A 16,350-nucleotide genomic window follows, 5' to 3' on the forward strand; every position below is an offset into this window, starting at 1 on the left:
GCTAAAAGATGGTAAGGTCCCCAGGCCAGTTCAAATAAATTTAATTTAACCACAATATAGCAAAACAAATGTTGAGAAGCTACTGTCATTCAAGACAAGGTCTGCAGAGCAATTCTATACTCATGCTAAAAAAGAATTTTTTCTTATTAGAGAATTACTATGTAAAGGGGCATTATTGATTATCCAAACTTACATAAGCACAAGATACATAAGTTAAGTCAGCTAACAAATTCACGCCTTTAAATAAGAGAAAGTCCAAAGGCCTTGTAAATAATCCATATTTTATTCTATCAAGTTTGCCTTTTATCTTTATATAAACAAATAAGTAAAGGTAATTTAATTCAGTGAGAGTAGTGAAGTGAATACAGATCTCTGAAGAACAATAAAACGTTAATTTTATGATCCTATTTATTTCGTTAAAGCTTCAATATGATAGGAAGCAGATGCAAATTTTGACTCAGGGTCAATTCTTAATATTTCCAGCAGCAAAAAAACTAATCTATTTGAATACCTGAATTTTACGAGCAAATTTAACATATTTCATGTAGATAAACAATGTCTTAGACATAGTTACTCATAATCCTACACTATGGCTCATATTTACTTGCCTCTCAGTCAGCATTTATTCATCTGAGCTCTACCTAGTCAAAGTTTCTTGACCAATTTGCTTCTAAAGGAAGAAGTCTACTACTGTTAACTCTTTGCGCTACTTTTAAACACAGACGTCAGAGAGTGCTGTGATGAGACTTAGAAAAACATTCTGGCGGCAAATGTGAAGGACGCCTGGTAAGAACCAAGAACAGGAGGCGGAGAGCAGTAGAAGGCTGTTACAAAACCCAACAAAAACTGGTGAGGGCCAGCAAAGACAGTCACTGTGCAGACACAAAGTGTTTCCTGGTAGGAGAAGCACAGGAGATGACCCGCTGGGCAAGACGACCGACTGGCTGTGGTACAGTCAGGAGAACAGGTAAGGTGGCTTCCAGCCTGAGAGCCCAGCATCGCCCAGGAGGGGGCATGCAGGAGGCCCGCTCGCCCGGAGGGCCGGAATGCGGTAGGGAGGCATGCAGGTTTTTAGCTTGGACCCGCTCGGTTTGGCAGCCCAGTCAGGACAGGAAGGAGGCCCTTGGTTTGCAGGCTGAGGAAAGGATGCACAGAGGGGCGGATCATCAGAGCACAGGGGTTGAAGCGGGTGTGAGAGGTCGGGGTGCATGTGAGGGGCCTTCCACCTGGAAGAGAGGGAGACAGACCAGGAGACAGCGGTGCCCTGCATGCCTGACGGGCTGCAGCAAAGGTGGCAATGAGGAGGGGCGAACCGGTAGCAGCAGTAAGCACCTGGGAATTCGAACACCAGGCGCGGAGGCCAGTGGGTGCTGACGGGTGCCGGCTGGGAGCACCGACCCCTGAGGCCCCTGGTTCCTGCTGTCGCTGCTCGCACTGGCTCATGGTCTCCCCTAGACTGGCGAAGGGGCTTGGATTCCTGTGTGGTTATGCGTTAGGACTTTGCAGACGTTTACGTTAGGCTGATCCCAGTGAGAAAGATACGATGCTGATTTCACTCACAGAAAGTCATTTTAAAATATAATAGGTAAATTTCTGGGGGAAAAAAGGATGGCTATAAATATGGCTTGGGAAAACGTGGTTCCTCTGTATTCTGATGAAGAGGTAGGAAGGAAAACAAAATGATGTAACCGTCTGGGTCCTAAACACGGTCACCCTGGCCATTCACCAAAATCTTTCCGCCGCTGCCTGTTAATAAGCAGTTACCCACACACAGTGCTCGCGCAGACATTTCTCACGCGCTTACGGTGTGCCGTCACTAAGGAGACAAAGTTGGTTCAAACATGGTCCCCACTCCCCGGGGATGACAGTCTAGTAAATAAGGGGCAAAGTGATGGGGGAGTGATCACAGCAGGATTTATACAAGGTATCTGGAGGACGTGGGAGGGGCCCCCGAGAACAGGAGTCGTCCATTCACCACGTGCTGGTGCCCACACTGGGGCCTGGCTGGGATGCTGGCTGGGGTGACTGTGGTGAGGTGAGGAAACACACAGTCCTTGCCCTCCTGGAGCCTGCAGTCCGACTAGCGGGGGAGACATTGCTCAAATAATCACAAAATAACTGCAAAATTACAACCGGTGTAAGTGTCCGATGGAGAGGCCCACGGGCTGCGAGAGCCGACCGGGCTGGGGAGCGTCTTTGCTGGGCCAGGCCAGTGAGCAGGGACAGGTGGCCTCTGTGAACTGGAAGGGGGCCCTGCCAGACAGAGGAACGGCCCGGGGAAGAGGGAGCAGAGCACCTGAGGAGGCCAAGGCAAAGGCTCCCCCCACCCTTGATGGGAAGGTGAGAGGACATAAGGCTAGAGAAATGCAGGCTGTGGTAAGGATTTTATCCCCAAAGAAGTGAGAAGCAACTAAAGATGTTCCTTTCTCTTTCTTTTAATATTTTTAAACAAGGGAGCAGAGTGGGGTTGGGAGGTTTCAGAGAGCTTACCAAGAGCTGGCCTGTTAGCTGAAGTGTGAAGGATGAGTAGGAACTTGCTGTGTGGGGGAGGAAAGCTCAGGCCTCATTACGTGATCACATGAAGGCCTAAAGCTGCGTGGCATCAGGAAACGTGAGAAGTAGACAGGAGGGGAGAAGGCAGGACTCTAGGGGGAGTGCGTGAAGCCGGGAGGGAATTTTACCTGAAGGCCAGAAGAGCCTCTGGGGTGTTTCAAGCAAGGGGAGGAGACTGGCTGCGTGAGAGTGTGCACATTTTGGCCTCAGAGTTTCGGATTCAAGTCTTGACGCTACTCCTTTTAAGGTCTTTAAGTTGGACGAACTATCGTACTTCTTCCCAGAAATCTTCCATCCACCACGTTTAGGCCGTGCTGTCTGGCACCCAGCTCGCTAGGTTAGCGCCTGCGTGTAGAGGCCTCACGGGGAGAAGGAGGGTGCAGAGGGGGCTGCCAGCAGAGGGTGCGCACAGCCATCCCAGGGAGGAGCAGAGGGGCAGGACGGGGAGGGAGCAGGCATGCTGGCAGGTGTGGGTGCTGAGTCACCTCCTGCACCTCTGCGGGGCGTGCAGGAGGCGAGAGCAGTTGAGGCGTCTGGTCTTGGGACAGGGGCCTGGGCTGCAAACAGCCGGGGGAGTCAACACACAGTCGGCGATGGATAACGTTACCGGGAAAGTGTGGAGAGGGAAAAGGGGAAGCACCGAGCCCAGAAACTAAATATCACAGTCTCCGGTGACAGGCGTCCTTCCAACGCGGGGAAGGAGAGGGGCCTGCGCCGGATGCAGGGACTGAACGTCGCAGTCAGGATTCGGGGCCCACACAGGCCAGAGCCTGTGAGCAACGTCCCTGCTTGGAGGCTGCCCGATCGGGGTCTGCTCTCGTTGAGTTATACGCCCACCAGGGCTTTCCTTCCTTTAGGGTTTTAAGTCTGGGATAAAGCATTAGGTTGCCACTAAAAGCTTGTTTACCGCTTCAACCAGGGCTGAAAGCTGTTCTTCCGCAGTCCGGGAAGGAGAGGCACAGAGCACGACTCTGGCATACGGTGAGTGCTCCGGAAGACTTGGTGAATCAATGAATGAGAGACAATTAGACCAGGATACAGGGTCAGTGGCTTTTTCTGGCTCCAGTCTGGCTGCAAGGAACTATTTCCTCGATTAATTTAGCTTTTTGCTCAGTAAAGGGCAAAAAGGGTTTTAAGAGATGCTTCTGCCTATGGAAGTGATTTCCGGTGAAAACAACACTACTCCTAGAGATCAGACGTAGGAGAGGGATAATTATATAGGGAAAATCTTTGCATTTATTCTCAAAACATGGGCAGGCAAAAAGAAATGTATGGAGACATTAAATGAATAGTTATGCTACAGAGTAATATTTATAATTATAATGAACTGTTCATATAAGTAATTTTGAATAAACTAGACCAAAGGTGGGGTACTAAACCTACTCAAAAAATTACCCCAGGGACAAAAGAATAAATATAAGGCTAACAGATGCATTAATGACATCCAATGAAGGTAGTAGCCAACTAGTAAATAAAACAAATAATTACCCTGGGAACAGATACAGTCAACTAATGGGACACAGATGACTGATAAACTGACAATAACATTAATATATGAAAGCTACATAATTGAAGAAAGGAAAGTGAGATAAGCACATACAGAGTGTCGCAAATTAAGTCAAAACCTAGGGCCAAAGAGACGGTTTAGAATTGAGCCTGAATTGTCCAGATGCCGTCCTGGTGCTCAGACGTCTTCCTCACGCCCAGGAGGCGCTGTCCCTGACACACGATGTTTCATTTGGAACGACTTCTGCTCCCAGTTACATTCTCCTGACCTCAGGTCAGGTCGTTCTCTCTAACCCAAGGCATCCACGCAGTCACTGGGACTGGCGCATTCTCTTCCTCAGCGTATCTCAAGCCACCCTCCCCTCCTTTGCAGTCACCTCCTCCTGGCCTCTGTGTCTTCGGTCTCCGTCCGCTTGGGGTGGTCTCGCTAGAAGTGCTCTCTGCAGTCCTGCTTGAGCCCCTGCGCGGCTCTCTGCCCTCCAGGACCAGGCCTGGCACTCGGCACAGTGTCTCTGAGGCCCCAGCAGGGAGGCCGCACTGCTGGGAGCCCCTCACACTCAGCGCCGACTATACCGCCCTCTGCACCCGTCCTCTCGGCTTCTGCCCCCCTTTGCCAGCGAGTCCCTGCAGAGTCTTTACGAGCGAGCCGGGCAAGCCACCATCACTTTTTTAACCTTGGGCCCCCGGGGCGGGCTCCGTCGCCCCTCCTATTTGCTCTGCCAGCTCTCTGCCACCGCGCCTTTGTACAATCCTCAGTGTCTTACTCTAGGCACTGAACCACAAGCCCCGCCTGGGAAAAGATCACGTTCTGTTGTGTTTGTCTCTGAATTTCCGGCAAGGAGCCCAAGGGTCTGGCCCATGGCAGGTACTCAATCAATGTCTGCTGAATGAAGACTCAAACCAATCTCATCACACGGAGACCACACATCACCAGAGACCACACACCACCGTGACAGGGTTCTCTGGATTGCTAATAAACACCTTGTGCAGAACGCGGCTCAACAAGTTTGACTGAGTTCATTAAACGACTGCTAGCTACTACGAATTTAAAGATTCGGCAGTTGATCTACTAGTTTAAGAGGTAACTGCATATTAACTAGCTTACTCCTGTCTGCAGAAGGGATCTCGGAGTATCTACTGCATACACCAGACATTCTGCCAGGAAGTTTCGCAACTCTGGCATTCTGGAGGATGTACCCGGACTAAATGCATCAAGGTCACAGAGCTGGGAGCCAGCTGACCTCAAACTTGAACCAAGGTTTCTTGGTTCAAAGGCCAGGAATCTTTCTAAATCAAGATAGCCTTGCTCATGATTCTCATTCATATTGATGAGACTGAAAACAATACTTCAAGCAAATTAGCTCAGGAATCATAATATTAGGGTAAGAAATACCAGGGAAAAGGAAACAAGCAGGAAGCAGTAGCATCAAGCCATATGACTTTCATTTATCCTCGATTTATCCTGAAGGATCATCTCTGTGAGCTGTTTGCCTTTAATCCCTGAGTTAAAAAAACAATTATTCTTTCAAATAGAACCCCAATAATGAGTTGCTATGAAGCCAAACAGATGATCAAAATGTCACGGTGATGTATTATTATGTCTCAACTTTGGCAATTTTAAATCTGCTTCTTAAAACAGGGGTGGTAGAGATCAGCTGAGGAGCCCTATTCCCGGTGTTTCTATTACTAATCCAGACAAAAGCCAGGAGGACCCACCTTAATTTAGCTGACTTGCTAAACCTAGATATTCACAGCTTGGTTCATGGAATTTATCTAATTTTATCACTTAATTTGGTTTGTAAAGGATAGAATTTTCCTAAATTGGTTAGGTACCAGTTAATTGAGAAAATAAATGCTAAGGCTTATACAAAATGAAGTGGGATTCAGTCTGTCAGGAAAGGGGTCACAAAGGAGAAGTAACAGGACCTTAAGTACCTTTCATCCACAACAAAGACTGCACACAGCAATTGACGTGAGGCCTTAAGACACAGTCAATTTCCTATAACGCTCATTACATTCTAGCAATTTCCTAAGAGAATGTTTTGTAAGTACACTTTGCATTAAAAAAAAGTATTACCCTACTACAATACAGAATACAGAGACTTTAAGGAAGTTCTATCGACTTATAATTGCATTTTGTGGTCCAACGTTACACCTCACTGTTATATTCTCTACCTTTATTTCCCCTTTGCCCTGATTCTCATTTATTATTTTAAAATTATAACAATTATTTCATGTTATTGCATTTTACTGTATGTATTTTTATAAGTTTTAAAATGCTTTAGGGGCCAGGGTGAGGTATAAATAGAATAAGTGCAATTTGGAAACTCTTATAAACTAAGCTCAATAAATCAGCAATGACATCGATCTAATAATTTTTTAACACTTCCCTCCAAATTCAGGCTGCTGGATATCTCAAATGTATTCTTCTTTAAGTTAACTGTGTAATTTTTTCTTACTTTTCAAAACCATCATCACTCAACATGGCAGAACTTAGCAACCATGAGAAAAAAAAGGGGGGGGAGGGGAATTCCAAACATAATTAAAGATACTGAATAATCCATCTTTCAAAAGTCTAAGAAACTGCTTTTCTTAGGCACAAGTAAACTGCCTCTCGTTCCTGTGGAAGCAAGGGGGTCAGGTAACAGCAGGTGGCCCTAGAGAAACCCACTGGTATAAATTCAGGACATATTCAAGACTTGATTTGCAGAGAACTTGGACAATGTAACAGTAGTCTTCTTCTCTTGTATTCCTCCCCACTTCCTCAGAGCTCTTGCATAGCCGTAAGTTAGAGCTGTTTTCACAGAGAGGTGCGACTTGTCCCACATTTCACGGTGGGCAAAGCTCTTACTCGGCTGCTTATTACAGAATTCTGTGGTTTCTCCGAATCCTCACAATATAAACAGGCATTTCATGACTTAAAAAGAGGGAAAACTTTTTATCGTGGGGGGAAAAGTCCTAATAATCTTGTGTTTGCGAATGCCAAGAAGCAAAATGCAACATCCTATGCTCCCCAGCCTGACAGCTGTCCCAGGTGACAGGTCTGTGAGGCCCTAAATTGAGTCAAGGCATAAAAGGTGACAAAGAACAAGAGGATGGAATTTCTCACACATCAGCAACCTCTGCTTAAAGGCAGGGTTAGTCTGAGAATAAAGCAAAGATTTTCCCGGTGGGGAGGTAGGGGTTACATTTATTAAATGAAGAACATATTTTAGAATTTTAAGTTTCTAAAGGAGAAGAGACGTATAAAGTTAAAACTGAAGTGGAAGTTAGGCCTAGAAGGTTGAAACAATCACTACAATGTCATTTGTATAGTACCTGTGCGATATTGTAATACGCGATGGACAAAACATCATGACCAGCGCCTCTGCCACTACATGTGCAAATCTGCAGTGTCTGGACGTTATTTCAATTTGCATGTTTCCTCTGTGTACAAGGCAGTTTCTTGAGCTGTTCTTGTGTGTCCACGTCCTATGCCCATCAACGACAATCCTGTAACAGCAGGGCCACCCTGTGTTTGTATCTACCCTGGGCCCTAGTGCTGTAATACATATGCTATGGGTTCTCAGGAAATACTAGGCGTAAACTGATTTGCCCATTTGTTCTGGGGTAAAGGAATATTTGGCACTAAGGTCTCCAGTGTAGCTGTCCCATTTTAGAAAGGGAAAGGTGCTTGCTGTTAATACCATTCCCGCTGGGCTGGTACTATTCACCCTAGCATTCTCGATCTATCAGCAGCAGAGGTAGCTGGTGTGAAGAGACCTGCAACAGTGAACAGAGACACATGCCTGGGTCCTGACTTCTTTACAAGTTCACGGTTCCAGGTCCTCAGCTTCCAGTTCAAAAAGGGAACAGACTCCTAAATAGGAGTCATTATTTAGTCCATTCACGAGACTGCAATCGAAGACTTCCATGATGTTGCATTCAGCTGTGCAGCACGCGGTAATTGAGAGCTGACACTCAGCAAGTTAGTAGTTTTACCAGCCATGAAACCAGGGAGTCTATTTAGCTGCTGCAGCTGTAAGAAGAAACTGTGAAAATAAATAGCTTTGGGTTGATGTTTCTAGAATTTCTGCGGCCGAGACAGAGGATGCATGCCTTGTAGGAGATTTCTACTAAAGAGGGTAGAGTTGTAGAAAAGCAGCACTCTGGAACTTTCTAGTTCCCGTTCTGTTGATGACCAGCTGTGCGAACTTAGCCCACTGCTCACCTTTTCTATGCCGCACCTTTCTGTCAGATCTTTTTTACTACTAGCCGGTTATTTCACCAGCACGAGCTCACCTGGGATGGAGCGCCAGCTAAGGGTCCACGACTGCCTGCCCCTGGTTCCCACGTGCCCCGTGCATTTCACCTCCCCAGTGCCTTGTCATGCGCACCTGGAGAGTTCTGCACCCGCAACCACGTGCCCTTCCTGCATAGAAGCCAGCTGTTGGCAGATGCAGCAGTCACTCCCGGTGCTTCTCTGTCACCTCCCACTGCAGACGCTAGATGAGCACCTAGTTCCCCAGCCCCTTGCTCAGCTAGTGGTAGAAATGTAACTGAGTTCTGGTCAATAAGATAGAACCAGAAGTCTGCTGGAAAGCTTCCAGGAAAGTCTACCCTTTCCTCATGAACAGAAAGCCTACTCATGCCCGGTTGGGGTTGCTCTTGTCTGTCTGTCTTGCCTTCAATAAGGATATGATATTTGGAGCTTTAATAGCCATTTGCAACCATCAGGCATAAGCATGAGAGGAAACCTGAGACTCAAGACACCTTGACATCATCCAGCTGCTGTATCAGCTGGAGCAGCCTCATACTCTAGACCTTTTCCACGTGAGAAGAGTAACCCCTTATTTAAGCACCCTGCGAAGGTTTCCCGCCACTTGTAGCCGACAGCATTCCTGACGAGATCCGCTTTCAGGCGGCACACGCTCCGAATGCTGCTCGCCGCTCTCTGCCCTTACCGGGAGGCTCATTTTGATTCGCAGCTCTCAACACGACGCTTCGTGTGCAGTAAGTATAATAAAGACTCATCCACTTAATGAGGGATGAAGGAGTTCTGACACTCAGTTGGGTGGCAATTGGGCTTTGCTTTTGCCTTTTCTCACATTTTACAATAAAATACATTTTTAATCAGTAGGGGGAAACGGCTGATAAAAATTACCTCAATACAATTTCCTCCTGCTTTTCAACAACAAGTATTTATAAGCATAGAGTAGGTAGGTATTGTGCTAAGCACCAGGAATGCAGAGATAAGATGGAATTTCTGCCTTCGAGGGACACATGGCTGAAAGACAAGTAAACCAACAATGCTAATGGTGTGATACGTGTAATAAATACGAGAACACACCACATCTGATTATCTTCCACTTTATCCAGAAACGAGCTGTCAGCACGGCATCCATCACCTCAACTTCCTGTCCTCTTACATTCCAACTTAAATTCACCTCCTGCAGAGTTGCAACTAAGAAGACGCCTGCTGCAACTAAAAGCTCCCACATGCCGCAATGAAGATCCCGTGTGCTGCAACTAAGACCTGGCGCAGCCAAAATAAATAAAGAAAAAAAATTCACCTCCTTCTGCGGTGGAGAAGGGAGTGTTCCGCCTTCTGCTGTGAGCCAGCCCGCCACCTGGGCCCGCAGAGGCGCGGCTTTCACCTCTCCTGTGGCCGTGCTCTAGCAGCCAGCCCCACTCCCGCATGTTAACCAGGCCTCCGGGCGGGGAGGTGGTCTACACTCACTGCTGTCTACTTCCTTCTGGTTCACTTCTTAGCACCCACACTCTGGCTCTGTCTTAACCACTTCACTGATGCTGTTCTGGAAGAGGTCCCCAGAGGTCCCTTTGCTGGGGACACTTCCCTCTTCCTTTACTGGACTTTGCTAAAGCAAGTGGCCCGCCCGCAGCACCTTCCCAAACATGCAGCTATTCTGGCTTCCGTGACACTGCTCTCTCTGCTTGCCCTCTCCCCGCTTCTCAGACTCCACAGGGGTCATTCAAGTGTGGCCCGGGGACCACTGGGGTCTTGGAGACCTTTCAGGGGATCCATCGGGAAAACGTATTTTTATCATCCCAAAGAGATATTTGCCTTTTTCAGTCCCATTCTCTTGTAAGTGGACAGAGGAATTTCCCAGAGGCTAGATGACCTGTGATATAGCAACAGGTTTAGGCGGAAACAAATACAAGAATCCACATGTCTTCCATTAAGCCAAACACTAAAGAGATTTGCAAAAATGTCAAACAATGTCACTGTCAGCAGTGGTTTTTTTTTGGGGGGGTGGGAAGAAAAATGTTTATTCTTCATAAAGGGTTATTTAGGTGAGTATGCAATGGGTTTATTAGTTTACTTAAAAATAGGTGCTTTAGGGCTTCCCTGGTGGCGCAGCGGTTGAGAGTCTGCCTGCCGATGCAGGGGACACGGGTTCGTGCCCCGGTCCTGGAAGATCCTACATGCTGAGGAGTGGTTGGGGCCGTGAGCCATGGTCTCTGAGCCTGCGCTCCACAACGGAAGAGGCCACAACAGTGAGAGGCCCGCGTACAGCAAAAAAAAAAAAAAAAAAAAAAAAAAAGGTGCTTTAAAATGTTTGAGTTTTAACTTCTAATATGAAAAATATTGATAACCATGCCTCACATAAACAAGGCTTCTGGGGCCCTCAGTCACATTTAAGAATTCAAAAGGATCCTGAGTCCAGTACAGTGAGAACCACGCACTTAGACTGCGTCTTCCTGGCCTCCTTCAGGGGCTCTTCTTCAACCAACACCTCAAATTTTGATGTTCTCTACAACAGCATCTTAAGCGCACTAATTTTCTCACCATAAACTAGGATTTCTCAATCTTGGCATGACTGACACTTGGGGCCAGAAAACTCTTTCTATGGGGGACTGTCCTGAGCTTGGTGGAATCCCTGGCCTCTAACTACTAGAGGCCAGGGGCATCCTTCCACCAAAATTGTGACAACCAAAAATGTCTCCAGACACTGTCAAATAAAACTGGCCCTGGCTGAGAACCACTACCCTAAATACTCTTCCTGGAAATTTTACCAAATATTAAGATTTTAATTCCACGTATGATAAGGATTCTACTTATTTAGTGCCTACTGCACCAGGCACAACTCTAAGCATTTCATACGTATTCGCTCACTTAAACCTCATCCCCTATGAGACAGATAAATCATCTCCATTTTATAGATTAAGAAACTGAAGAGCAGAGAGATGAAGTGACTTGCCCAGGGTCACACAGCAAGCGCGTGGTGATGACAGCTCCAGGCTTGACTGCTCCTCTGAGCCTTAGTCTCATGTGAATAACTGCCTCTGCTGGGGACCCCAGCTGACATTCTCTCAAGATGCTCCAAAATGAACTGAAAACTCTTCTCTCCACAAGACCAGGTATTTCTGTATTTCCTAAGTCAGTTAATAGTGCAACTTTCACATTTAACCTGTGCCTCAGTTTATCTAGTAACCTAGACATCTTTTTGGACTCTGCTTGGATTCTCTTCTTTACTCCTGAATCCAATCATTCATTGAAATCTAACAATTTTACCTTCTAATTATTGATCGAATGTATCTTTTCCTCTCTCTTCCACTATTCCTGCCCCCACTAGGGCCCTAATCTCTCCTCAGCACTGTCCTAATCAACTCGCATTTGGGGTCCTCGTATCTGGCCCTCACAAACATCTTCCACCTTGCTGCCTGAGTGGTCTGGCTAAAGGGCAAGTCTGGCCATGTCACTTTATGGCTTAAAGCTCTTTACCGGCTGCCTGTTAGCTAAGAATAATGTCCAGGTTCCTTATCACGGCCCAGTCTTGCCTTCTGTCAGCCCCAAATCACACTTAACTCTCCAGCACGAATCTATTCTATGACATGACCGAGCACACCAGAAGATCACACTGCTTCATGCCTTTGATCCAGCGCTATCTTCTGGGAAGCGTCTTGATTCAACACCCTGTGCATGCCTGTCACAGCACTTGCCACAGTTTGTGACAATGACTCTACAACTGTGTCCCACAGAGGCTCGTAAAAAAGCCACTGGTGGCAGGTGCCTTGCTGAGCCCAGCGCGCTCATCCTTCCATCTCCAGGGACTGCTATGGCACTGGGCAAAGTAGTTTTGGGAGTGTTTGGGAGCACCGAAGTAAAAGAATACGTAGTAATAGGACCTGTCTGAATGGGAGTGGGGAATGGAGAAGAAAGAGAATGAGGAAAACCTTCCAAAGGTTACACTGAGATGAATCTCAAAGGAAGCAGAGGAACTCAAGATAGAGGTGATTAGCGGGCATACCAGACAAAGAGAAGAGGGAGGCGGTATCCTTGGAATCCACAAAACACAGCTTAATACAAAAGAAGGACATATTTTGTAACAGCTTATTATCTGAGGAGATAATAGTGGGAAATCTCACGTTTTAGGGCCATGATTTCAGCAAACAGTGTAAAGTGATTACCAGATTCCTTTGGATAATACATTTATTTGTGGATAATAAATTTAACTCAAAACGATTACTCAAAGCATAATCTGAACCATTATTTTCTAAATATGTTACCATGTAATTTCTACTTCCTGCCCACAGGGTACAGCCCTGAGTGACTTATCTGCAGTTCTTGTTTATTTTCAGTAAATTTAAACGACAAAATTTGTCTTCCAGACTGTGGTGAAAATGACTGGTTTCCACTTACTCACAAGCGTATTTTGTGGGCTCTTTCAACTGACTTGGTTAAATTGTTGGTAGTAAGTACTTGGTTAATTTTTTGGTTTAAAATTCCACCAGTATACCTGCTGTTTACAAACTTCAGCTTCCAGAGCCAAAGTCATTAAGTGAAACAATGCACTCCCAGAAATGTTTTTTTTTTTTTAACTACTGACCAGTTGGATATGATTTCATTGGTGTGACCCAGATGTTCTCAAATTTACAGGATGAGTACCTTTTCTATGCAGGTATCTAAAAATTAGAAAGTCACTGCTTGAGAGGTTTAGTGTCTGATAACCAACACTGCACTGGGTCTACCCATCATAGGGCCTGCCCGCTCATTCACCCGGCGTGAGGGCAGCTACCCAACCAGGTCTGTTCCACAGGTCGCAGACTCTGCTCCTAGGAAACCCAATCCACAGGCTTGTCAATCATGGAAGGTGAGACCTGGTGTGAAGTGATGAGCTGGCCTTACCATATTCTTGCTTTGGAAATATGGCTCAAACTCAGAGGGTCAGGTAGTTAGGAGAAGACACCCGATCCACATGGATGCACAGAGAAAATCCATAAGGTACATACATTCATGATGAGTTATAAGGAAGCAGAAAAGAACGCAGATGCTCTGAAGTAGACAAAAGACATATTAAGAGTAAAGATAAGGGACTCAAGATCACACATGAGAATGGGGCAGGCGTGGAAAAGCTGGGCGGTACATTAAGGACATAAGAGTTTAGATTCTCATTCTCCTGCTGCTAAGATCCTAAAAGCTGGATCCCCATCTGGTGAGGCCAGGATAAACGTTTCAGCTCCCGGAAGCTGGCGAGCCCTTTTTTTCCTTGACCTTAACCTGCGTCTCCTCCTCACAAACCCCGCCTCACCACCGATGCCACAAGTAGAACGGATCCTGGCAACCAAAAAGGCTAATTAAGACACCTCTGAAATGAAAGGAATGGCTAGAGAGAGCCTTCAGCTGTGGACAAGTGCTACTGACGGGTCACTTCCACGGTCAAGTCTTCCGATTCTACGGAAAGTTCTTATAAATGCAACAAACTGGTCCTGGCTTGAGAACCTGAACCTTGGCATCCAGCTTAAAGGCAGAGACACCACTAACCGCGTTCCCGGAGCAGAACCTCCTGGAGCTCTCGGCGCAGAGCGTCCGACTTGGGGACACATCACCAGACGCGAACGTCTTCTCCCGCCCGCGAAGGGCCAATCCCCTGGCTGCCCCCCGAGGGTCCGCGGGCCACGCCGGCCGGCAGGGAGCCTCCCCTCTGGGCGCCCAGGCGGCCGCGCGGGGCAGGGGCTCCTGTACCCCGGCCGCACCCGCGCCCGCACCTCCCGGGCCGCTCACCTGTAGTTGTAGGCGGAGAAGTGCTTGCTCTCCCTCAGCATCGCCCGGTACAAATCCAGCACCTGTGCGCGGCTGGAGGCTGCCATCTTGGAACGAAAAAAACCCAGGGGGGGTCCTCTCCGCCGAGGTCCCGAGTTAAACGCGACTCCCGAAACTTCCGCCGCCGCGGGAAGCGCGAGCGGGACACGCGCGCGGGGCTCGGCGCAGGGAGCGGCCTGCGCCCCGGCCCAGGTGAGCTCCGGCCGCGCGTGGCGGCGCAGGCGGGCTTCGGGCAGCTAAGGGGGCGGCGCCGGCGGGAGGTGTTCTCGGCGACCGCCCCCGCCGCGGGGTACTGCGGGCAGCAGCGGGCGGAGCGGCCGAGGGGCGGCGAGGGCTGGGCGGCGGGTGCGGGGTGTCGGTGCTTCCTCGCGGTGGAGGGCTGGGGTTCGCCGGGGACGCCGGGTTGCTCCGCGTTGCCAGGTTACCGAGCGCGCGCCCCGCGCCCGCTCTTCCGCTCGGGCTGCCCTCGGCGCCGCCTGAGCCTAGGTGCGGGCTTCGCGGGGCGCCGGTTCCGCAGACGCCTGGGTCGGGGGCTGCATGCGGGACGCTTGTCGCGCGTGGACGGCGCGCGAGCGCTCGGGGGACGCAGGGCGCCGACCTGGGGCTCCCCGGCGCTCCGGCTCTGCTCAGGGCGCCCGCTCAGGGGCCTCCGGCGCGAGGCCCCCTTTCTGGTCAAGATGGCGGCGCCCAGGCGGGCCGCGCCGAGGTGAGCTGGAGCCGGGCCCGGAGAGGGGCGAGCCTGCCACGCCCAGGACTTGGACCCCGGGCTGGTCTCCCGTCTCCCGGGGAGCGGCGGGTGAGTGGGCGCGGCCGCGCGGAGGTCCCTCTCGTGGGGTGGTCAGCTCTCCGTGCGTCCGCAGACTTCTGTCGTCTGATAGTCAGATCTGGGGTGGCCCAGGTTGGAGGCGAGGGTGCTTGATTGGGGAAACCTGAGGGGTTTAAGGACTCTGTTGGGATCGTTTCAGACCCCAGCAAGAAGCTGAGCAAGTTTTCTTCTCTCTTCCCGGCTAAGTTTTCTCCCTTCTCTGAAGACGCCAGCTTTTCTGAATCACCTTGTTACCCGGTGGGATACAGTTGGTGGTTCTGACCGTGGAACGTAGGACCCGGCGCGGGGAAGCCTGAGCTGGTTCTAGTTACTTTGTTTGCAAAGCACTGGTCTTGTCTTTGGAATCTTTGTGTATGTAACCAACGTTGGGAAGAGCCAGCGTTTTCTCCTCCAAAACACTGCGAGGGGTAACTTTATACGTAAGAAACAAGTGGGCGTTCACATCCATCTCTTTTCCAACCACTGAGTTTTGGTTGTGTTTCCTTTCTTTAAGTTTGTCTCGTTTTGAAGTGATAACTTGTTCTATGCCAAAGCAACCTCGTATTTTCAGGAACTTTAAGGGCAGGAGACACTTCTCTGACCTTACTGCACTTTAGCGTACTTGTAACCTGGGGTCCTTGCATCCACATGTGCTTGTTATATCTGTTATGTTATCTGTTGTAATGCAGTGGTATTTTTTTTAAAGGCATGAAAGACAAAATACTTTTATTAAAATCCTTTTACGTTTCCTGTTCGATTTTTGTTAACGTCTCATACATCTATAAGTCTCAAATAAGGCTTTTTACAGAGTAGCCAAACTTCTGTTACTCCTGCAGGGTGATCAGATCATTGGGCAAATCTTGCTTCAGGTTTATTGAAAGGGTTTTTAATATTTTGAGTTTATCCTTTGGTATTACTCAAAGGACTCAAGACCAAGGGTCTTGTACATTATTATAGAAAAAGATGCAGAACTGTTTTCTCTTAATATGAAACACAGTTGAATGCAGATGATATAAATTAGGTGTGTGGCACCTAGGAAAACAACAGCGTTAACGCAAGTTACAAACAGAGAAAGCTATCAAAGTTAGAAGAAAAAACATGAGAATTATTTTGGCTTGTTTAAAAACAGTTGGGATTGCATTATTTTATTATATTTTGCTTTCATCTAGAAAATGAAGTTGGAATAATTATGATATACAGTTGTTTGTCTAATTATCAAGCAATTTAATCATTAATGTATACAATTAACATATCTAAATGATTTTAACTTTGTTGTAATCAAATAAAACTTTCCAAATAAATATCGAAAGTTTAGTTTGTTTGGGTAGTGTAGGCATCTGTTAGTACAAGGAATAGCTGAGGTTAGAGAAATGGTAGCTTCCCAGTTGATTCTAAGCTAAGTCCTCACAAAAAAATACTTTTATTATTTTACTTGAAATAA

At 47.8% G+C, this 16,350-nt stretch overlaps 2 protein-coding genes across 2 annotated transcripts in view; one reads left to right on the forward strand and one right to left on the reverse strand.

Moving 5' to 3' along the window:
• Positions 1–14,526, reverse strand: part of LYRM4 (LYR motif containing 4) — a 117,518-nt gene extending 102,992 nt beyond the window's left edge. Inside the window, exon 1 of the mRNA XM_060021601.1 lies at positions 14,066–14,526. Within this exon, the coding sequence (XP_059877584.1) occupies positions 14,066–14,151 (86 nt within the window). The 5' untranslated portion in view covers positions 14,152–14,526. The remainder of the gene's footprint in view (positions 1–14,065) is intronic.
• Positions 14,527–14,866: 340 nt separating this feature from the next.
• Positions 14,867–16,350, forward strand: part of FARS2 (phenylalanyl-tRNA synthetase 2, mitochondrial) — a 382,893-nt gene continuing 381,409 nt past the window's right edge. Inside the window, exon 1 of the mRNA XM_060021600.1 lies at positions 14,867–14,900. The gene's annotated coding sequence lies outside the window, so the exon portion shown is untranslated. The remainder of the gene's footprint in view (positions 14,901–16,350) is intronic.

This window comes from Delphinus delphis, chromosome 10 (assembly GCF_949987515.2).
Source record: "Delphinus delphis chromosome 10, mDelDel1.2, whole genome shotgun sequence".
Classification (NCBI taxonomy): Eukaryota; Metazoa; Chordata; class Mammalia; order Artiodactyla; family Delphinidae; genus Delphinus; species Delphinus delphis.